A 23,529-nucleotide genomic window follows, 5' to 3' on the forward strand; every position below is an offset into this window, starting at 1 on the left:
GTCTTTCACCCATGTCTGCCACCACCACCTAAAGTTTCTCTTGACATAATAACTTTGGATTCTATCACAAGAACTATGACAAACACCAGTATCCCCAACCTATGACAACTTCGACGTCAAGTATAAAACTGAATAAGCAAGCGAGACTTAGATGGATGACCTTACGCACTAACAGGGTGGGAAAAGTGCGAGAAGAAGAAGCAATCTGATGGACAGTAGGCAAATAGAGAAAGGGCAAGGAGAAAGAATATACGAGCAGAAGTCATCCTACGCCAAGAGAAAGTACGTAAATGAAGAAGATGAAGGACATAAAGAATAGGATGACTCGAGGGAAATTTGATACTTCTTCGGGTCTTTTTTTCTTTCTTTTGGCAGCATCAAGCAAGCATACCCCTTGTTGCTCAAGAGGATTACAATGATGGTAGACTAGGACGATCAAAATTCAGCAACCTGATCAGCAATAATTGAGATCCTCACAACACGGCCATATTGGAGATTAACAAATTAACTTGCCTATTGAAATAAATTTTACTAATACTTTTAATTAGAATAATATTTATATAAAGATTAAAAAAAAGAAAAAGAGTTGCAATAGCGATTTATGACTTTGAAATCAGTAGAGGACAATCGAGTTCAGGCCAGGCATGGCCTCTCATGTATTGATTAGTGGATAACCTTTGCACTGCTTTTCCTTACAAACATTATTAGACTGGTGCATGCCACGAGCTAATTATTCCTCCATCTTTGGACTGTTTGGACGTCAATATTGGGCCTACTCACATGTAGGGCCCATTAAAAACACCCATGGGCCCCCCCCCTAGAGTCTTTTATCATCCCTGAGCTTGACCTTGGCTTCTGCTATAAGCACTTAGCCGACTTTCCGGATTTACCTGACACCACGAAGTTCATAATTACAAGGATTTAGACCTTCTGCCCACTGCCTCTTGCCTCCCTTAAAAGCCCCTTCTACACTACCCAACCCCAACCCCAACCCCACCTCCCCCCTCCCCTTCAGTGAGGTTGAAAATAACGCCAGTCGCCACGGATGAGATGAGAGAACCCAACCCAACTAGAATTTGCGAGCAATACAAAATCCAAACCACCGAATTCGAACACTTGTAGTTATACTCAAATGGATCGTCTCGCCCCTCTCTCCGAGGAACCCATCGACGAGGAAGATGCCAAAAAGAAGGACCGTTCATGGCGAAACTGGCTCAAGATCCAGCTACAGTTTCCTCTCTTCTTTCCCAAGAAATCAGGAATCAAAATCCTCTTGGCCGTAATGGGTTGTCCGCTTTCCCCGGTTTCTGCCCTTCCCAGATCACCTTTGGACGTAAGTAATTTTAGCGAGTCCCGTATCTTGATGATCTTCCCAGAGGCACTGCTTCGCCTCGACTTACTTGGGTTGTCTTAGTTAATTTTCTCTGACGATTTAGAAACGGCATTACTGTGTTCGTACTATTTCGAGTTGGCTTGCCTTACATCTGGTTGATATTCTGCAGTCCTGGATCGCCTCCTGTTCCGTTCGTTGATTGTTCTTTTGTTTCGAATATATTGTAGGTGGAGTCACAGGGTCAGTACATAATTCAGCAGTACAGCGCGTCAACCGGCTGTAAGAAGATGGAGGGGGGAGTGAAGAGCGTCTATGCCGCGGGAAAGGTGAGGATGACGATGGTGGAGGATGCCAGTCCGTCGACGGCCCAGAGGGGCTGTTTCGTGACGTGGCAGATGTCTCCCGATATGTGGCTGGTGGAGCTAGTGGTGGCGGGGCAGAAAGTTGTCGCCGGCTGCGACGGCAAACTCGCGTGGCGACATACGCCCTGGCTCGGCGTCCACGCCGCAAAAGGTGGGTCCCGTCCTCTCCGCCGGTCACTCCAGGCAAGTGTAATCTCTCTCCCTCATCAATTTCTCACATGCTCTAATCCTTCCGTTTCTCTTTCTTTCCTTTCTTCCCTCATTAAACAATGGGCACAGAGAATTACTCCATCCAGCAGTTACTCAGCACTGAGTTTCAGTAGAGCCCCTGTTTAATTCACAATTGCATCGTTTTGTTAGTCATTTACAGTTAATCTAGATTCCCCCTACTTACGGTTAATCTAAATTAATGCTGGCTTTCATCGGAGCTCCCATGTAAATTTAATTTTTGTGTTCTTTATCTTTTTCTCTCTTTTAATGCAAACCAAAGTAGACTCATTTCTTTCTTTTTACCAGAGTACCAGACAGGTTATAAATTAAAAAACTTTTTTCTCCCGTAGCTAACTAATCATGCGCGTTTCAGTCATGAATTCCTTATCTAACATTAAGCGAAGGGAGGCGTGGGTTTAATTGGTGATTGCTTGTTTGCCACCCCATCACTGTCACTACAGCCTTGCTTCTGATTCTAATCAGAAATGATGTAAAAACATGGTTTTGTTTTCCATCATTTCAACGAAGATTTTACTGTGTTTTTTGGGGGGGGGGGCTAGGTAATATCGATAACAAACTAACGATGAAGTAACCGACTATTTGAAGTATAACTATATGCCATGTTAACATTTGTAGGGACTAGACCCGGTCACAGTAGCCGCCGTGTTCTCTTCGGCTCAGTACATCGGAGAGAAGAAGATAGAGGAGGAAGATTGTTTTGTCCTGAAATTAGCGGCCGACCACTCTGTCCTTGCCGACAGGAGCGACAGCACGGCGGAGACCATCAAACATGTGATGTTCGCTTACTTTAGCCAAAGGAGCGGATTCTTGGTGTACCTGGAAGACTCCCAGTTGACCCGAATCCAGTCACCTGGAGCGCACCCCACTTACTGGGAGACCACGATCGGATCACGAATGGAGGACTACAGGGACGTAGAGGGGGTGATGATCGCCCACTCGGGTCAGTCCAGCGTGAGCTTGACCAGATTCGGCGATGGAGTGAAGGTGAACCGCCTGGTGACACGGATGGAAGAAGTGTGGACCATCGATGATGTTGCCTTCAACGTGCCCGGCCTTTCCGTCGACTGCTTCATTCCCCCAGAAGAAGTTCGTCTAACCTGTTCCGATGGTCTTCTCTACAAATCATCCTCGGATCGGTGACCAAATATAGACTACGAGAGCCTCGATTTTGTCTGTATTATTATTATAAGAAAAAAATAATGCCGAATAGAGGCCTCACTGAAATTCGCGGCTTTCTGTCAGCGATACTGTAGCATCCGTCTTGGCACGAAGAAACTTAAAAGAGCGATTCTTCGGGTTCTTCACTGTTCTGTACTATAGAAGAAAAGCACTCCCAACCTCTCCCAGTACAATTTACTGCTTTCAGCTCACGGAAATTTCTCAGCTTAGATGCAAATTCAATATAGCTCCAAAGATGTAAATTTTAAGAAGAGGTAAGAAAACCACGTGGGGATGGGAGGAGAACTTTAGGGAGCGGGGCGGTCAGCCTTATGAGTCAGTAAGGAAAGCGAGAGAGGAAAGTAGAATTGAGCTTTCCACATGCACTGTGATGCACCTCTAATGGCTTTTCACTTCATTCCTCGCAAATGGACGGAAATTTGGTCATACTTCCCTTCCCTTCCTTTCCCTGTTTAACCCAACTTATATTTACTCCCTTTTCTTTCTTTTCCTTCTGTAATGGTCTCTATGGAGCACGGATTACAGCTATCTTACACGTACGAAAGCCAACAACTCCTATCAGAAGTTCCTGCGGTCTCAAGACTGCATTCATACCTCCCATGCACAATGATTGAGACGACCAATAATGCAATGCTTGGAAACGGACCCCTGAATCTCCCAACAGATTCAAAGAGTTTCACCCTCTCATCATTAATGACAGACAGATCGGAAGTCGACAACCCCTCAACCGAGTTCTGCAGTAGTAACAAATCGAGGAAGCCACCAACTGCACCAATTAGGAAGGTCTGCTTGGACTCTTCACCATCAGATAAGGCTATGATTATTGTCCCTCCCTAGGTACGCAAGGCATCGTAAAGCAGTAAATATGACTTCACGTTCGAATATTCCTTCGTGCTTTCATCAGTTGATATTCTTTGGTTGAAGAGAAAGATTAAGACTGAGGGACATCAGTTTCCAGGTTAGTCAGACAATACGGCCCAGAAATGTTTGTTACACGACAGGGCTTCTTCACTTTCGCCAAAGGGGATATCATTTTCCTCAAATTCATACTTGAAACCGTTAAACTGAGTTGTTTCGCTCTTGTTGTGTAACGTTAGAGGAGGATTGGTCTCCGCATAGGACTGTCCAAGCTTACACCTCCCAGCCTCCAAGAATCTGTCATCCGCAAACCCATTCTCACCAAAATTGTACAATTTCAGACACTTGCAACAGAGTTCAGAGTTTGACATTGACCTGATTCAGAACCAATCCAAATGACTTCAATTCTTTCTAATTTTGGTCCCATGAAATAAAACCTATCCACCGAACTTCTTTGAAAGCTGAAGAAATCAGAATCCTCCATCTCATTCAAATTTTCTAGACTTCATACGGCAGATATTCTTTGCAATATTGAGTTCTCATTTACATCAATCAAACAAAGAAAGATTCCTGCGCTTAAGTCACTCAAACTGGAGCCAAAATCATCACATGTTCGTAACTGTATGATGTAGAAGGAGCAGGAGCCGTCCAATTCCAAGCACTTAATTTCATCAAGAGAAGACTCTTTGAGAAGTTTCACGTCTTGGGCTGGCAAAAGACTCATGGGTTTTGCAAAATCCTGGAAAACTGAAGGAGAGACAAATTAGTTGCCTCTAAAAGCAGCTTTGAGATGAAAACACCTAGTGGACTGTTAATTGTTCAAGGAGAGGTAACCTAGACCTCTGAAGGGTTCAAATTTCCAACCATGAATGAAAATTTACTTAAAAATTAAATGTCAACACAAACCTAATCATTCCAATTTGTACTTCTACCAAAGTCAGAAGTTGCTGAATCTTCAGCAGCCCGTTTGAGTGGCACTCGTGAATGTCATCACCTAATCAACAAAATTTCTCGACACAGCCCAGTTTAAAAGGCCTAATTACTTAACCTTAGGTTCCTTGCACAAATGCCACATCAATGACTCAATTCACTGGGACCAGACCTCTCAAGAGTATGATGCAATAGCCTAAATATACCATTCGCCTCCAAGCTCCTTCTCCTTTTTAATATTATAAGCAGATACTTGACAGAAGAAGTGATATCCACCTCTGAAGGCATATGCTTCTGGAGAAGTCACACAAGGGTGTATTAATTGAGAGCCTCTCCTCCTATTAGAGATGGGTTGACCGCCATTTCCATGGAAAGCTAGAGTGAACTGAAAAATTGACACAATTTAGAGAGACGCCTTCCATTCCTGGGTTAGTACAGTCAGAAGTTAGAAAGATAATGCAAAGGTACAAAAGGGTGACACAACTGAGTAGCAGTTGCAGAAAGACAATTAAGTAATTAGAACTGAAGTTGAGCTTAGCAACTACAAAAGCATAGAAGCCCCCAGAAGTTGCATGAAAGGTAGCCTCCCTAAGATACCCAAAACTAAAGAAAAGACTACACAAAGGTTTATAGGAGTTGACATCTCCTTACATATCCAAAATGATCCTAAAACATCATAAGAAAAAGTTTCACAGAGAGGAATTAAAAGAGCACTTGAAACAGATCCATTAACAAAAGAATTGATAGCATATTAAAAAGGCTTTTCAAGAAATAAAACAAAGAGACAGCAACAAAAACTAAGAAATGTTTCATGCTCAACCAACCAATGAAAAGTCAGTTACCTTGCCACATCTGTCTTGCAGCTGCATTTCATCTTGCCTCCGTGTAAATTTTGATTTGGATTTGGTTTAATGTTTCAGTTGCCAATTCTGAAGTGACTCAGTGTGACAGGTTTCTACGGTCTTACTGTTCATTGGAGATCCTATGGATGGCTTTGCAGAATCTGTTTTTTCTTATTTTTGAATTTGAAAAGTAAGTAAGCACATAAAATTTTCTTGAATATTCTACAATCTCACCTGTCAAAAACTCTGAAAATGGGCACAACATCTTGTTAAAACCATACTAGATCAGATCAATCAGCAATATCAATCTTCATCATTTAAAAAAAAATCTTTTTTATTTTCCCCAAAGAAAATTGAGAAGCAGCAGCTACTTTCTATCAGTGTCTTGATTCTTAGCTTTCACTCCATGTCCTCCATGGACTATACTCCAACTATCAGCTCCTTTGAATGGGGAGCACTATTAAGAATGCTAAAAAAAATCAGAGATGGGTTAATAAACCTCATTGTGTTGCTTTAGAATAGATATATGTGCCAACTCACCTTCTTCCTATGTTTTTAAGGAGAAATTTCCTAGATGGTCTGTCCGGACTCTGGCACAAGGAGAACAGGGTAGAGGGTAGCCAGCAAGACATTACAATAACCTGTGCAACTAAACTACTTCAGTGACACCATCAAATGAGGATGATATAATTGGTAAACTACATGCAGATGGTCACATCATCGCCTAAGTTTGATCCCAACAATGTTGGGGTTGGCTAATTACATAAAACGATTAGGGCCCACAAGATTTTTTAACCTGGGATAAGAAAGATGCGTATTCATGCTGAACAAAACAATGCTGAAAGATGGAAAAAAAAAATAATAAAAACCAATCAGAGATATTCCGTTAATGGGGAATCAAGATGATCTGAGGACTTAGCCAACAACATATCCAGATATAACAACAAAATCTGGATAAAGTTGTTAAACACCTAACCAATACTACCCAAAAGACCGGCCTATTAGGTAGCTGAAAGCCAAGTACTTAACCCCAGTATCATAACAATACTCCCTCCGTTATGAGCCGACGTCCTCGGCAGCCCACTCTAGCGGCCCGACCCACTTTTTGGGTCTATAAGTAATTTTAATCCGGCCTCTAGGTCGCCCCCTCCGGGATTTGAACCCGCAACGTGGTGCCTGCTCTGATACTAAATGTTAAGCACCTAGCCAATACTACCCAAAAGACCGGCCTGTTAGGTAGCGGAAAGCCAAATACTTAACCCCAAGATCATAACAAAAGCTTACCGAGAGCAGCTGATTTGGGGAAAATCTGCCTTACTATGAGATAACAGCAATGAAGCTCCACATAAAGTTTTTTAAAGAACTAATTGTTTCAGATTGCTGCCACAAAAAATTATCAGCCCCTTATTGCTGACAATCCCAGATTTCAGGAAGCCTGAAACCGCAATGATCGATTTGTCATCTCAGCTAGAGATTAAATTTCCTTGGCCTTGTAAGTATCTTTCAGCAAAGGTGGACAAGGGGGAACAGGATGAGAACAAAAAGACGCGATAGCAGAAAGATTTTTTTGGCAGTTCAGAAGTAATTTTGTTCATATCGCTTAACACATTGAAGAATGTTATAAAAGGTATGTATATCACTCCCAAAAGGCATCATTGTTTTCAACGCAAATCTCTTTTTTTATGCAAGTTTAATAGCAGATTTACATACTACAATACTCACTCTATCCATTTGTTGACCTTCTTAGATTTAGTTTCTAAATAGAGTTCCTGTTCCTAAATGAAACCAATAAATCTCTTCACGGTCATTACATATCCACCGAATACTATGTTCCTGGTTCTTAATTGACAAACCAACGGAAGTTCATAATTTTGGGTTGTATTGAATGCAGAAAAAAGAAATCTATCTGGCTCTTTTATGACAGTAAAAATATCCCTTGTTTGGAACACAGCAACCTAAACCACGAATATTCCGTAGTCCATGGAGCGCCATAATCACATGAACAGCAAACTAGGGAAAACAGTGAAAAGTGTTCGTAGTAATTTATACCTTTGATTGTTCGACTCACTCCAATCTGGGGGTCTTCTAAGCGTCAATTCCTCTCGGCTCAGAGTGAAACAATCGCTGATAAGAGAGAGTCTATGACAACGAGTATGGCGTAGACGAATGGAAATCGCCAAAATTCATTACAGATCCAGATTTCGTGGGGATGAAGGATATCTCACTTATCTTGACGGCGATAAAGCCGTATTGTGTGCTCTGTAAGACTGTACTAACCGGTCGTGATATCACTACGGTACTTATTTATAATACAAGAAATTAATAGGATCTAATTATAATTAAATTATCATTGTTTCTCTTCCAACAAAAGTCTAACGCTTAAAATAATTCATAACACAATTGACATCAAATGTTTTCATTATGAAATAGACGATTAATATAAGTAAAATATTTTTTTAAGTAAATTTATTTGTTCACGGGGTTAAAAATGTAAAACCTGTACGGACGGACGAAGCTAATTCTACCCTAAGACCCCGACCGCCTTTGAAGTAATTTTTCCGGCCAGTTTAACCTTTTTCGGCCGCAAAAGTCAGGAGTAGGCATACCATACTCCATATCTTTTGACTGGCAGCATGTCACCCAGAAGCGAAGGTCGAGGGCGAGGGGATGTCATGGGCGCTGCTGGTTCCACTCCAAACCAATACGTACTTCAGGAAGACGATTCACCACCACAATCCCATCAAACCAAGTCAAGAAAACTCACCCTAATCCCCCTGATCTTCCTCATCTACTTCGAAGTCTCCGGCGGACCTTTTGGGGAAGAGCCCGCCGTCGGTGCTGCAGGCCCGCTTTTGGCTATTCTCGGCTTCTTGCTCTTCCCCTTCATCTGGAGCATCCCTGAAGCCCTCGTGACAGCGGAGCTCGCCACCACCTTCCCCGGTAACGGAGGATACGTTATATGGGCAGATCGGGCGTTTGGCCCCTTCTGGGGCTCGCTCATGGGAAACTTGAAATTCCTCAGTGGTGCCATTAACAACGCCGCTTACCCGGTTCTTTGTGCGGACTACCTGAAGGTCGTTTTCCCCATCTTCTCAGGTGGGTTATGGCGCAACCTGGCAATACTTTTCTTCAACGTGGCCCTGACTTTCCTGAACTATACCGGCCTCACCATCGTCGGGTACACCGCTGTGGCTCTAGGCCTCGTCTCCCTCCTCCCCTTCGTGTTGATGTTCTTTATTTCTATTCCTAAAATCCGACCTGGCCGGTGGATCGATCTCGGCCAGAAAGGATCCAAAAAGGATTGGAACACGTTCTTCAACACTCTCTTCTGGAATCTCAACTTCTGGGACAACGCAAGTACGTTGGCTGGGGAAGTAGAGCGGCCCCAACAGACGTTCCCCAAGGCGCTCTTTTCTGCGGGCATTTTAACTTGTGTAGGATATCTAATTCCGCTGCTGTCTGGAACTGGGGCGCTGAGCGTGGATCAGAGCCGATGGTCGGACGGATTCCTGGCGGACGCGGCGGGTATGATCGCCGGCAATTGGCTCAAGTATTGGGTGGAGGTGGGTTCGGTGCTATCGGCGGTGGGACTATTCGAGGCCCAGCTTAGCAGCGGTTCGTTTCAACTGCTGGGAACGGCGGAGTTGGGTTTCATCCCACGGTGCTTCGCAGCCCGGTCAAAGTGGTTCGGCACGCCGTGGGTGGGGATCCTAGCCTACAGCGCCGTGACTGTGGCAGTGTCTTTCATGAGCTTCGGAGACATAATTTCTTCAGCGAATTTCCTGTACAGCCTGGGAATGCTCCTAGAATTCGCATCATTTATTTGGCTGAGAAGGAAATACCCATCGCTGAAGCGGCCGTACCGGGTGCCACTGAGCCTCCCAGGGGTAGTGGTAATGTGTCTGGTGCCGGCGGGGTTCCTGGTCTTCGTGATGGTCATTGCAGGGAAATTGGTTTTCCTGATAAGCGGGGGGCTTACGGTGGCGAGTGTGGTAGCTTATTTTCTGATGGGATGGTGCAGGGCAAGCGGCTGCCTGGAATTCAGGAAAACTACGGCGTTGGAAGAGGAAAACTTGGACGAGGCGGAGGGAAACAGAAGCGTACCGGAGCGAGAGGCGGGACACTCGGAATCTCTGGGATGAAAGGCCGTGGCTTGTTTGGACTCTTCGGTCACTTGACAGAGAAAATAAATGTGATCTGTCGTTATTGTACTTCCTTCCTTTTATGTAACTGTCTTGGTTATTGAAAATCGAAATACAATTACAAATTGGTAATTGTATAGGATTCCTTCCTTTTATATTTTTATATGTTGAGAATCTTTAACGATTTGACATGCGATGGCGCTGAGCTGATCTTTTTCCTTTTTTTTAGGGCACGTTTTGAACCTTGTAAAAGAAAAGAAAACAGACGGCGAGGAATAAAGGAACATGCAAAAACGAAAACAATAGGAAGAAATCAAGTATTAAAAAAAAGAAAGTAGTCTCATCTCAAAAAATTACTTCCCAGAAAAAAAACCGAAAAGCTTTCAAGGGCATAAAGTTAAAAAAGAGGAGACCAAGTTGCCTCGTTGGCTCTATTAGACGTGGCAAACTAACTACCACACGAGCCTTAACATTTCAAGCCTAGAACCAAGGTCACATCTACTAACTTAGAATGGTATTGTGTGGGTTCCCTCATATATGGAGGATGACCTATGTGGATCCATTAAGCCCACATAGCGAGAGGGTTTATGTCCAACTTATTTAGGTTTACTAAAACCTAAGTGCTGCTATTATAAGGTGAAAATAGCGTGTGAGAGATGGAGAAGACAAAGAGGTTGTCAAAATAGAGTAGGTTATACAGTTTTCATCAAACATTTTGATTGGTGTTCGGATTTAGAGCAATATTTCTGGTGTTTGTAGTTGTAAACTGTACCTCATATTCTTAGGTGAAGTCTCTTTTATCACATTGTTTGGTTGTCAAGAAAGTGTTTTTCTTGAGATTATTGTTGATTTTATGTCTTTATTGTTATCTAGAGGGAATATTTATGTACACATCATTGTTGATAGTGGAAGTTTTAACTGGACTAGGTCTTGTGGTTTTTCCCTTTAGTTTTGAAAGGTTTTGCACGTAAAAAATTCTTGTCTCTTTGTGTGTGTATGGTTTTTTTTTATTAAATTACTTCCCAACATATTCACACAAAGTGGGAGAGTATTATTTCCGTTGTTTTATAATTGATTTAATTATTCCAATTCACTTTTAATATTTCTCCAAACAAAACAGTATCGGGGTTATTTTCCTTTAGGAATGCTTTTATTTACGTATTGAGTAGTTTGTCAGCTTTCACATTCTTTCCGCATTCTCACGGTGGCAGGCACGAGTCTGGGTCCCATTTAACCTAATCCGATTAGAAATTATGTTGTGCTTAATCACCACATTACTTGCATAAATGAGTTGACGTAAAAATCACTCTTATAAAACATTATCTAACTGATTATTTATTTTAGTATTTTACTAAACGAGTAAGATTTTTGGTTCATCCATTAATCCGAATCATGATGATGTCCCAGATTGGGTGGGTCGGATCCCACGCTGAACCACTCCCCGGTAGTTACCTCATTCCGGTTAGAACACTCCAAACTCCTGACGTTTTCTTCCCGCACTTTGTGAACAATGAGCACAAACTCCTGACGTTTTCTTTCTAACCCGGAATGAACCGCCCCATTACTTGAACTTTTTAAACCCGTTTGCTGCCATTTCCACCTTACTTGGAAAGCTTTTACTTCCTGAATTTTTCTATCTGGAAAATAATCTAAATTTGCTGGGAGACATTAACGGAGCTCAGGAGATTTGGTACTGTCGACGGTCACGAACAGATACTGGACTATGCATGAGACAAAACTGAACAGCACTCTCCGCTCATCAGCTTTTGAAGTAACTGATCTTGTCTTTAAATGGAGGTGCCGTAGACTCCAGCAGGATCTTAAAGTGGCAAAATATTTATCGTTTCTCTTTCAAATTATGGCTGCCACTGCCAAATCCCAAGCAGTCGAACTAGAGGTGGAAGTGACGAGCTCTGATCCTTCCGTCCAAGACCAGCACGAGTTAGAGTTACCACCCGAATCCCCTGCAACTAAACGCAGCAAACTCTCTCTCATTCCACTCATTTTCGTCATTTACTTCGAAGTCTCGGGCGGTCCTTATGCGGAGGAGCCAACTGTAGCTGCTGCGGGGCCGTTCTTTGCCATTCTCGGCTTCCTGATCTTCCCTTTTGTTTGGAGCATACCGGAGGCTCTCATTACCGCCGAGCTTGCCACTGCCTTCCCCGGGAATGGAGGCTATGTCATATGGGCAGACAGGGCTTTCGGCCCCTTCTGGGGCTGGCTCATGGGCTACTGGAAATTTCTCAGCGGCTCCATCTACAACGCTGCTTATCCCATCCTCTGCGCTGACTACCTCAAACTCGTCATTCCATTCTTCCGTGGTGGTCGTTCGCGCGACCTAGCCATCTTCTTCTTCAACGTTGTCCTTATCTTTCTCAATTTTACCGGCCTCACTGTAGTCGGTTACACAGCAGTGGCACTCGGCGTCCTCTCTCTCCTTCCCTTCGTTTTAATGTTCTTCATCTCCATCCCCAAACTCGACCCCGGCCGCTGGGTTGACCTCCGCCATAAAGGCGCCAAAGACTGGAAACTGTACATAACTACTCTCTTCTGGAATCTCAACTTCTGGGACAACGCTAGTACCCTGGCCGGAGAAGTTGACCAGCCCCAGAAAACGTTCCCTAAGGCCCTCTTCTATGCGGCTGTTATTACTTGCCTCGGTTACTTGATTCCTCTGTTTTCAGGAACAGGAGCGCTGAAAATCGACGACAGCCGATGGTCGGACGGGTTCCTCGCGGAGGCTGCGAGCATGATAGCAGGTAAGTGGTTAAAATACATGGTGGAAGTGGGTTCCCTGCTGTCAGCTGTTGGCATGTACGAGGCGCTCTTGAGCAGCGGGTCGTTTCAGCTGCTAGGAACGGCGGAGCAGGGTTTCTTACCCAAGGTCATGGCAGCCCGGTCGCAGCGGTTCGGGACGCCGTGGGTGGGGATCCTGACTTCCAGTACTGTGACTCTGAGCGTGTCGTACATGAGCTACGTGGATATAATCTCGTCAGCCAATGTCCTCTACGGCCTGGGCATGCTTTTGGAGTTCGCGACCTTCGTTTGGCTGAGACGGAAATGTCCGTCGGTGAAGCGGCCGTACAAGGTGCCGGCGGGTCTGTCAGGGGTGGCGTGCATGTGCGTGGTGCCAATGGGGGTTGTGGTGTTCGTCATTGCCAGTGCAAGGAAGATGGCATACATTATTGGCGGGGCCCTGACCGTGGTTGGTGTTATTGGTTACTTCGCAATGTGTAGGTGTAGGGATCGCGGATGGATGGAGTTCTGCGAACGAGGTGTCGAAGAGACGCAGGCGGAGGAGATGATTCTACATGGGGTTGTTCCGATCCCTTGCTTTGAATGAAACTGTTTCGGCCGATATTTCTACTGTATTACTACTGTATATTACGGTTACTGACCGGATCCAAATTCCGATTACTAATGGCAAGATCCGGGTTCACTAATTGGGTTGGTCGAGCAGGAGATGCCTTCCCCATATGGATCAATTGAAGAGAAAGCCCTAGACGTGTACATTTATCCTCCTCGTATGAATATTATTGGAAATTCGAGTAGGATTTATTCATGTGGGTCCTGTTTGGTTGGGACCCTCAGTGAGTGTGTCCCACTGAACGTCCTCGTAGCAACAAGACGTGGAGCTAGCTAGTGTAATCAGATCATGTTTGAAGAGCAAGGTCGCCACCTGAATTCAGCTCTAGATGGACCCACCTAAATCGAAGGAGCCAGGATGAAAAGTAATCAGGTAATTAAAGCACAACATAATTTGTGATCGGATTAGGTTAAATGAGATCGAACAGGGTTTTCTGCCAGGATGAAAATGGGGGAAGAATGTGAAAGCTGACAAACATAGAAAATTTACCACTTAATCCATGGCAAAGCCCCAACCCTTCCAAAAATTTACCAGGTCTTCTCTAATCACCAGAAATGCAACGAAAACAATTGCACCGGAACCCAAACCCTTCCAAAAGGATGGCTTGCCGAGCGTCACGATCTATGCTTGCATCAATGTAGCAGATGCGTAGCTCTTCACCTGTAACCAGACCAAAACAACATTCTGAAACCCATCCACAAACATGGTTCAAATACAACAGTGAGCTGTTGATGACCTTTCTTCTTAAGAGTGCATAGCTACACCTAAGGTTCCATGACAAATCGATAATTCTAAATCCATCACTGATTATGTGAAGCCTACCTTCATCAATATCACGGAGGGCTTTCACTCTGGCATCGACATTTTCTGTCCAGATTATGTGTACATTTGGATCTGAAACACAACTAAATAATAAGCTCAGTTACTTGGGCAAAGTCAGGTTGACAAACAGTACCATCACATGAGCACAACATAAGAATGAAATGATAAAGGGGAGCACACAGTGACCAGCCTTTTAATTAAGTTCGTTGTTTAGTGCAGAACTGAAACTCCAAATAAAAAGAAAAAGGAAAAATAGAGCAACTAGGATAAACTGATGGATAACCGACAAACAGGAATGATGGACAACCAAAAAACCTAGTTGTCTCTGAAGACTAAAGGCCTCCAACAAGTGAAAGACTACAGTCTACACCAATCCAACAAAGACCTGTTTGTTTCAAAAATAATCAATAGGGAAAACAGAAAGAACAAGATATTTCAGGGATTACGTGATAAATTTTCTCTGTTTGCCAGCTTTCACTTTCTTTCTGCATTTTCTTCCTGAGCAAAAAACTTAAGTCTACCTTTACTACAGATCTAAGGGTATTAAGGAAAATAGAAGACCTTTATAATAAATATATAGACATATAAGCACATAAATTTATTGAAGGAGTAGTATACACTGAACTACTGTAAAAAAAAGTAGAAACTAAATATGAGAAAGTGAGCGGACTAAAAGATTGGATATGATTTTTGCGGTCCACAATAGCATCAACCCTGTAATGTACTAGGACTGTCTGCTGTTAATTTGATCGATTTGTATCATTTGGTAGAGATGATATATTTTCATTCTGAATCCTGTGGCACTTCCTAAAATTATCTTGAAAATCTGAAAAAGGGGCATGATCTAGAATAAATTTACCACAATCATGATTATAAAATGACGGTAGCATGTAAACAGCATTTCCCACCGCAGCTTCAGCTTCAACAGAGGCAGCTGCAGAAGAAAGTAGGTCTTCATACAATATGCTCACCAACTCAACACGAAATGCATTTATGCGAATCCTGGCCAGCATGCTGATATACCATTGCTCCGTTAGGACTGGCACATTAAAGAAACAAGGTACTGAAAAGATCAACAATATTCATGGAAGTGAACAATCATGTAATCCAGACAAAGGATACATGTCATCTGCTCGTTGTCAATGCTGGACTCAGTGAGGATGGACCTCAGCATATCAAACCCTTCTTGCATCTGGCAACTAAAAAATGAGAGGTTAGTCTAACTTTGAGAATGGTATAAACAGGGAAGAAAAGGAATGACAATGGAGATACAAGATGGACAATAAAGTAATGATCAAATGAATATATACAGGCCAATGGGGAAGTGGATCAGAAACTAAAACATCAAATACTTGAACCTTTTCCAATCATTATTCTTAATATTTCAAAAAGAGTACATAAAAGCCTCCCTCACTGCAAAGGGCCAGCTCTAGTAGAGAGGTAAGTTTTGCCATTGGAAATGACAAAAAAAGGAAAGGGAACATTGTCACCCCTTCATATGACAAAAACAGCTGAATGGTAACATTAATAGGAGAAGCTTATATGGTGTTCAAGTAATTTTCAAGGGAAGAAAAAAATGCGTGGAGATAAGCCAACACTGAAAAGAAAAAACGTCCTCAAGTCTGATACTTTCTGAATATCAGATATTCAGACTTGAAATAATAAACCCACTTCATCACTTTTCTACATGCACCATTTTTTTCTCATCTAACTGAAACATGGAGTTCTCCAAATTGGACAAGGACAACCATTTTCTTGTCTTTTATTTTTCAAAGAAATTATTGATTCTACAAATACTTTCACATACTTTACAGAGTTTTTGTCAATGAAAATGATTTACACGTGATATATCAAGTAAACTAAGGCATCCAATCAGGAGGATTCTTAAGGTCTTACCGCTGAAATCTTCCCAGGTGATAATGTTTCTGGCTGAAGTATGTCAAGCTGGTCAGGCAATAGTGCCCCTGATATAACCATACATGCCAACCGCTTCAATAAGAGTGGGTACTTTAACTGTCGGGACCTTCATAAGCAGAAACAAAGTTAGAAAAAGACTAGCTTTTCAATAGTGTCCTATTGACAGAAGACCCAAAGACAGTTTGACAACATGAATATGTAAGGTCCAGACAATTCAATTCAAAGGCGAAAGGGGGGCAAAAAAGGTAAATTGAAGAGAGATTTGTATTCATCTCCAATGGCCTTAGATAATGGTAACAGGATATACCTCTAAAATTTTGTGTAAAGTACCTGGATGCTAAAACAACTAATCGGTGCTTATGTAACTATTTGGTAGCATTTTATAATAGGTCATCAGCTTTTAATTTCTTTTAATTCCAGTTTGCAGCCAGTATGGAGTGTTTTTTTTTATCCACTCAAACTTAAGGGTGACTCATGATTATTAATACATCATACCTGCAATATTCATCATACACCGACCAATCTGCTAGACATTCAACTTCATGAAAAACCTAACAAGAAAATGAATGACTTGGTTATCCTCAATGAAGGAAAAAAAATTATCAACTGTAAAAATTACATTGACAGAGACCCTATACGTATTAAAAGAAGTGTTTATGACGGATGACAATGAAAAGGGATATTTTAGCATTGACATGGGAAACTAGAAGGGGAAGCTAAGATCTTACCCTTATTCTTTAGTAAGAGAAGTAAAATATACAAAAAGATTGACTTGCAGCTTTATCATTCGTTTTTAATAATCCAAACTAGCAACACAACGTGTGTTCAAATCTAAGTACGCAGAAGTACTTGAGAAATTTCTCCTATCATTTTAAATAAAAATATACAATAATACACATAAAATAGTAGGGCAGAAGTTCTGTATTAAGTTCAGTTTTTACACAGAGCATGTGGTACAATGAGATCCATAAGGTCCCATGACTTGTACAAATGTAAAACCTTTTCCAATGATCATCAAATAAGTTCAAACCCAACTAATATGTGAATGTGAAGCGCACATACCCAGGACAATTACCAAACGAAAACTGTTGGTCAACAGAATTGTTTCACAAGTTCATGGATGCAGCTTAACTCAAAACCAAACAGAATCCTATAATCATGCAAGACACTTACGCTTTGACGGCAGAGAGTCCACTGGCACGCTACTCTCAATTAAGATGCCAGCTTACCGTACTCGCTACTACTGTGTAAAAGGTATTAAAAATAAGTAAAAATAATTTTTTTAAAAGATTAAAAAAATAACAAACCTTCGAGCTTTCCCTGCAATCTTCATTACAAAAACAAACTCTCTGATTTGTATTCCCTGTGGGCTCTGCATGAATGTAAGCAGCATTTCTATTTACTCCCAGCTGCTTGAGACAGAAGTAGCAGACCTGCTATATACGAGAATGTCATTAAATCGAACATAAAACTTACTTTTAAAGGTGGTGCATAGTCAAGGAGAAGTAGAGAAGGACGAATACCCCACAAACAATCTAAAAGCTTACCAACCTTCAAATAAAACAGAATTTCTACTGTCAAAACAAAATTTTAATCGGATCGAATTTTTAAGGACCTGAGTTGTTGGATTTCAATTGATAAAACACCATTTAGAAGTAAGAAACGGTTCCATTTGTTGCAGTGTCTTACATTTATAGATGTTAAAAGGAGAAAATGCAAATAGAAGGTAGGAACCTTGTGGAGAAGGGAGAGGGATGGATGAGCAACGACAGGTGTTGCAGTGTGAATTAAATCTCCAGAACCGATCCTCCGGGTTGCGAAGACGCCTCTACCAGCAAATTCGGTGAGTGCTACTCGGATTGGAGGAGGCGAACGAGTTAATTCACTGTTACTTTTCTCCGGAGGAACGCTAAAGGTGTTGGAAAGGCGGCCGCGGAGGAATACAACATTCAGGTGCCGCAATTTTAACGAGGTGCGGCGGCCGAACGACGTAGTCCTGTACATTGTGTGGGAAAACTGGGAAGGTGAATGTTTTCTTCGAGGGGCACCCTGACTTCTGTTCCAGAATGAGACCGCAAACTGCAATTCGGATACACGGATCCGAACATCGCAATTCTTCTCTTTGGAGTACTATGAGATCATAATCATATCTTTTGGAAGTTACTCTTCTAATTTGATCTCTACCCACGAGGTTGATTGAAGTCTTACACAATCTGATAAATGAACTAGATTTAATCCCGTATTGCATCAAAGACGTAAAGTCTGCCAAGAGTACTTTGTCATTTGCTCCTAGCACACGAGGAGTGATCTTGGTATGGTTGGTGGCATCTCTAGAATTTGTTTCCGTTCATTGAATGTATTTAAAAAAAAAAATTTAAATTATACTTGTGGCCTTGTTCCAATATTTATTTTGGTCATAACCTTGCCTAAAATTCACCATTCAAAGCTGAAAGATACAAAACAAATCGCCAGTTCTAGCTATAAAAGCTCTCCACATTTCCGCATGTGTTGGTAATTTGAAAGACGATTGTTATATGGAAGGTTAATTTCAACTTTAGTTCATTTATATAGACGGATCGACTTTATGGAGAAAATATACCTTTACAAACTAGGAGCCTACTCTATCGCCGTTCCCTACCGAAATGAACCAAGTTAACTCTGATTACATAGACCGCAAATGAGCTTCAAATGACCGAGTAAAAAGTTCAACTGGAACCTGACTCAGTAGACCTTATTCCGCAATTAACTCGTGCGCCCAACTAAAACACAAGATAATATTGAAATCAGGGGATCGTCCGCTGATAAAGAGGTAATGCACCCAACGCCTCACGTTCAGCCCTCTCCTTTTTAACCTGCAACAAAACCAATTTCTTGTATCAACCCACTAATAAAGACATCTAAGTCTCATTGACACTTCAAAGAACTCATAGCAGAATTTTTTTTCTAAATGATATAACTACAGCAACGGCAAAAAAGGGCTAAGTGGTAACCATGGTTACAGTAAAAATAAACAATGACCGCCCAACCAAAAAAAGAAAAACACAAACATTAAGCAGCAATCTTTAATAACACTTTCACAGGAAAACCGACATCATCTGAGATAAGTATAGCGTAAAAATCAAGCCCAGAAGAGTCTACTTTCACGATAAAATGATAATTGACAGATAGCAAAATTTGCAACTGAGCATGATAACCAGTAATTTCTTCTCGTGGTGAGCAGACAAAGCAAGCTTACACAGCCCACATCACAGCCTAGTAAGAATGCTAGGGTGTACAAAACAAATAACCAGAGTAAGCCTGAGGTATAAGCACTTACAACAGCCAGCATTTCTTGAAGATAGCCCCTAAATGGTGTCTGTATGGCCTGGCAAACCCACAAAAACAAATAGAGCTTAGCGCGTGTTACAATCGGAGGATTAACATTGTTCGTTCCATATAAAGTTACAAGTAGCAAGGAGCATAGGCAGGCATCTCAAAGACAGATATTCTATCATCCTTCAGTTTAGATCAGATAAAACAATTGGATTCACCAAAGCAGGTTAACCAAATATAACAGAATTGAAGAGTTTGAATTAATCTGAATCCTCCCCCCCCCCCCCCCCCACCCACCCACCCCAAAGTCTGCTTCCTCCTGCCAGATATTTCCCATTAAATAGATTCTGCAAAAAAGGTTAGCTCAATGTATAATGACAAACTTTGGTACTCAGTCATAACTGAGTAATTAAGAAAAATCCTCAAGATTCTTCTTAAGAAAATGTAGTTCTACATATGTAGGTTAGAGGGTTTTCTCAAGCAAGCAATCAGGAGGACTAGGCAGAATTTCAATAAGCACAAAGAACCCAATGATCAGCAGATACAAATCATTAGAAATTCTTAACCTAAAATTTTATGAACACATCGGCTAGAGACAGATGTTTCCTAGAATAGTAAATTATTAAGAATAAGAAACCACACCATTTATAAAGTAGACCATGACACATGAATGTGCTAATTTTAGAGTATTTGTCACTAAAATTAATGACGAATTGCTTCTCAAAAATTTAAAATAAAAATGACTAAGATCCACAGTACAGAAACTTACACAAAAGTGTTCCAAAACTAAAAAATTTAAATATCCTCGAAACTTATCTGAGAGTACACCATATATTTAACATATTTCATCAAAGTAAAAAAGGTTTAAAAATGAAGCTTCTAGATATTTAACTCAAACAAGTTGTTTGATTAAATCATATAATTTCTAACCATAAAAATATCCGAGAACAACAAGAAAAGATAACCCACTAGAAGGGCAAAAATACAAATGTGTTGCAAGGAGTACAAAAGAAAAGAGAAAAGGAAAGAAGAGCAAGAACCAAAAGTATGAAATGAAAAGGCACATACAGAAACGAAATGAGGACAAGCAATCTCAAAACTAGAGAACAGAGTACCCAAAACCAAGGTATTGTTGGAAAACTCCATCATGGGTCCATAATCTGACTGGCCACCCACAGTATGTGGGTCCAAGAAAAATTAAGAGGAGCAACTATATCCTTGATTGCATAAAAAATACCATAAAGGCACCATGACAAATGATAGTGATGAGAAGCCCACTTAATAACACAAGCCAAGTCACCCTCAACCATCTGTGGATCACCAAAGGAATTCTGGAACAGACATGGTCCATGGTATCCTCCACAGTCAGCATGCCCAAGAGTAGCAAGGAAAACCGGACGTGATTCTTTACTCTCGACCATTTCATGTATTTCCTTTATTTCATAAATAAAAGTTTGAAACATTGTATATCTCAATATTTCCTAAACCCTTCTTAATTTTATATTTCCTATAATTATTTCCATAGTGTTTTCCATAACCATTCATACTATGATAACTACCAGAAAGAAAACCAAAGTGATCTTGGAAAGCCTACAGTCTTGCAGAATACCAGTGCTAGGACAACTTGCAACATGTTCATATTCAAGCCCGTGTTTATCTACTGAGATTTGAAAGTCTCAAATGCACTATCACCTTGAGAAAAGTCAGCCAACTTTTGGCGATGAAATTGCTAGCCTACATTAACACCCTCTATAACCAAAAGAGTCAATGAACACAAACTACCAAGAACATTCCTAACAAAAATTCAATAAAGTCCATTGAACCTTCCAATCTTTAAAATTACTTGCCTTTGACATGGCAAACAATCTTTTGTCATATGAGTTAGAAAATCTTGAAGTAACCCTTAATTGCCTAATCACTTCTTCCAGTGTTGACGTTTTGAGCATTTTTTTTTTCTTTTGAGAAATAAATTGAACAGTAAAGAATGTTTACCAAGTAAAACAGATACCAGGCTGTGCCACTCCAAACCAACATGATGATAACATATTACAAACCAGGCTCGAGGGGGCAGAAAGCCCAACCACAGTATGGGTTCAACATTCAAAATAACAAAATCTATTAGAATCATCTTTCTTACAAAAAAATAGGCCTTACAGTAGAAAGGAACCAAAGGCAAATCCAGAAGGTGGTGTATTGCAGATGGAACTATATTGCTTTCCAAAATATTAAAATAACTCTACTGAGAATCGCAGGACAGACTTAAAGGAACAAGACATGAGCTGAATGGTGATGGTTAATACGAGATTGAAGCTTGCATGCAGAACAAGAATACACCATCTGTGATATTTGAAAGATATACTTCATCTTTATGAGGTGACAAATTTTATTTTTTTCTATTATTGTGAGTGACGGATAGCTTATCTCTGCCAGAAAAAAAACAACACTATACCACATATAAATATATTGGCAATAAATGTTTTAAAGCTCCAATTATACAACGTTCAAATTTATCACCTGCAGCTTCATGATTTAGCCTCACAACAAGCAAAGCATGCTTTACAAAGAAAAATAGCAGTCTGAGCTACCCGAAACAGATTATTAAGCAAATGTACTAGAACTCAAACTGTCCATATGCAGCAAATTCCAAGTTAAACCATAAAATCATGAGGTCCAGATTAGAGAATCACATATAAATCTCCGAAATTCGAGAATGATCTAATTACATATCTGGACCCACGAAAGTTAGCTTCTGCATCTGTTCTCAGGCAAGCCATTCAATAAGTTAAAACATGTACCCAATATGCCCTTTTCTTTTAAATGTTGGACCCAATATGCCACTGAGACTTGAACTCAAAATTTGAAACTAGAAATCCCCCATGCACTGTTGAGCCAAAGGCCCAATCCACATACTCTTTTTGGTTTAGATATGGTTTTTCACACAAATCACCGGATCAAAATATGAATTTTAGAAAACTTCGGCAATTCAACAATTTCTTTGACGTTCTTTAAATAACTATAAGACGCATCATTACTAGTAAGCAACTGAATCTATGTTGACACATTCTCCGAGGACATAAGTTCAAATTTCACCAAGAATAACAAAATTGAAGCCACTTAAAATATCAGTTCAATCGATTCAACGGATGACTAACTTCAAGCTATACAGTAAGAAAAGTTTAGAAGAAAACATATGATCCTCCGCAACTGAAACCTTAGACAATCGAAAACCCCTCTAATCACTAAATTTTATAATAATCCTGACCAGAAATGAGTCTATATTTCCCAAACAAAATATTTCGATAGAATCTCCAAAGAAAGAAAGTACCCAACTTTGATCAACAAGAAACACGAGTAAAAGATTCCACCATAACTATTACCATAACTATTATTAACTGTCACGTTACCTTTTGGCCATAAGGCCATAAAAACTGTAGAGCAATCTCCCTCAAACAAAAAAATCCCGATAAACAGTCCAAAGCAACCTTATGCCAATTAACATATAAAAAAAAAAAAATTTAAAAACCTGAAGATCTTCCGGTAAGTATTCATGCTTCATGGAAAGGTCCATCGCCCGCTTCAGTCGCTGGTTTCTCGCGTCCACGATCTCACGAGGGAGGCGAGCCATGGCCTCCTTGATGTCGAGATCGTAGTATGGATCGTACAGATCGTCATAGCGAAGCCCTAAAAATATTAGAGAAAGGGCGTCAGGAGTAGGAAAAACAACCGCCAAACAAAGAGGTAGAGATTTTATGTACCGTATTTTCGAAGACGTTTGGACAAGGCTTTGCAGTGCTGGGCAGCAAACCAGTTTCGTGTAGGGCTGACGAGAAATTGCATGAACGACGACGACATGGCTGCCGAGTTCTTCTTCTTCTTCGAGCGATTCAAAGGAATTCTCTAGATTTCGAAACTAATAAGACACAGGTGATTGCATGGAAGAGAAGAACGCATAAGTGGGGCCATCACCTCAAGTTCCGATTCGGGGGTCCGTGGATGAGGAGCTCAACGGGCCGGATTCACTAGCATTATAGATGGGTACGACCCATTTAGAGGCGACGAGTCAAAACCTCGGCCCGTAAAGTGGGGATTGGGTGAACTTACAAAACCTTGAAGAACGGAGAGATGGGATTGGATCGGTCTAAAATTCAAAAGACGTGGGCCACAACGTTTAGATCTGGGACCCTTCAACAAGTCCAAGACATCGGATGGTTTAGATTGGGTTATATTGAGAAGT

The 23,529-nt window shown here is 41.1% G+C and overlaps 5 protein-coding genes across 7 annotated transcripts; 3 read left to right on the forward strand and 2 right to left on the reverse strand.

Moving 5' to 3' along the window:
• The first annotated feature begins 998 nt into the window (after positions 1-998).
• On the forward strand, positions 999-3,264 carry LOC137950428 (uncharacterized). The gene is made up of 3 exons (XM_068796884.1): positions 999-1,333; positions 1,561-1,878; positions 2,542-3,264. Exons 1-3 carry the CDS (start codon positions 1,133-1,135, stop codon positions 3,064-3,066), a joined length of 1,044 nt encoding a protein of 347 aa, XP_068652985.1. The 5' UTR covers positions 999-1,132; the 3' UTR covers positions 3,067-3,264.
• A 5,072-nt stretch (positions 3,265-8,336) lies between these two features.
• On the forward strand, positions 8,337-10,040 carry LOC137949984 (probable polyamine transporter At3g13620). The gene has a single exon (XM_068796287.1). The coding sequence runs from the start codon at positions 8,369-8,371 to the stop codon at positions 9,875-9,877; it is 1,509 nt and encodes a 502-aa protein (XP_068652388.1). The 5' UTR covers positions 8,337-8,368; the 3' UTR covers positions 9,878-10,040.
• A 1,560-nt stretch (positions 10,041-11,600) lies between these two features.
• LOC137950285 (probable polyamine transporter At3g13620) lies at positions 11,601-13,225 on the forward strand. Its single transcript, XM_068796676.1, has one exon. The coding sequence runs from the start codon at positions 11,601-11,603 to the stop codon at positions 13,218-13,220; it is 1,620 nt and encodes a 539-aa protein (XP_068652777.1). The 3' UTR covers positions 13,221-13,225.
• A 469-nt stretch (positions 13,226-13,694) lies between these two features.
• Positions 13,695-18,071, reverse strand: LOC137950602 (histone-lysine N-methyltransferase ATXR4). 3 transcript variants are annotated; one of them, XM_068797164.1, is made up of 8 exons: positions 17,718-18,071; positions 17,291-17,416; positions 16,479-16,534; positions 15,963-16,089; positions 15,189-15,258; positions 14,926-15,105; positions 14,067-14,138; positions 13,695-13,904 (listed from the first exon to the last, which is right to left on the reverse strand). In XM_068797164.1, exons 1-8 carry the CDS (start codon positions 17,985-17,987, stop codon positions 13,786-13,788), a joined length of 1,020 nt encoding a protein of 339 aa, XP_068653265.1. In that variant the 5' UTR covers positions 17,988-18,071; the 3' UTR covers positions 13,695-13,785. The 3 variants fall into 3 exon arrangements, 2 of the variants coding, with proteins under 2 accessions (XP_068653265.1, XP_068653264.1); XM_068797163.1 differs by having other exon boundaries at positions 17,291-17,419; XR_011111977.1 differs by having other exon boundaries at positions 13,817-13,904; positions 14,067-14,149; positions 17,291-17,419.
• Positions 18,072-18,450: 379 nt separating this feature from the next.
• Positions 18,451-23,219, reverse strand: LOC137950518 (cytochrome b-c1 complex subunit 7-2, mitochondrial-like). The gene is made up of 4 exons (XM_068797031.1): positions 23,051-23,219; positions 22,819-22,976; positions 19,300-19,347; positions 18,451-18,835 (listed from the first exon to the last, which is right to left on the reverse strand). Exons 1-4 carry the CDS (start codon positions 23,145-23,147, stop codon positions 18,767-18,769), a joined length of 372 nt encoding a protein of 123 aa, XP_068653132.1. The 5' UTR covers positions 23,148-23,219; the 3' UTR covers positions 18,451-18,766.
• Positions 23,220-23,529: the final 310 nt, after the last annotated feature.

The sequence above is a fragment of the Aristolochia californica genome, unplaced genomic scaffold (genome assembly GCF_029961685.1).
Source record: "Aristolochia californica isolate CCGP_79_NKW_82.1479 unplaced genomic scaffold, dmAriCali1.0.hap1 SCAF_14, whole genome shotgun sequence".
Taxonomy (NCBI): Eukaryota; Viridiplantae; Streptophyta; class Magnoliopsida; order Piperales; family Aristolochiaceae; genus Aristolochia; species Aristolochia californica.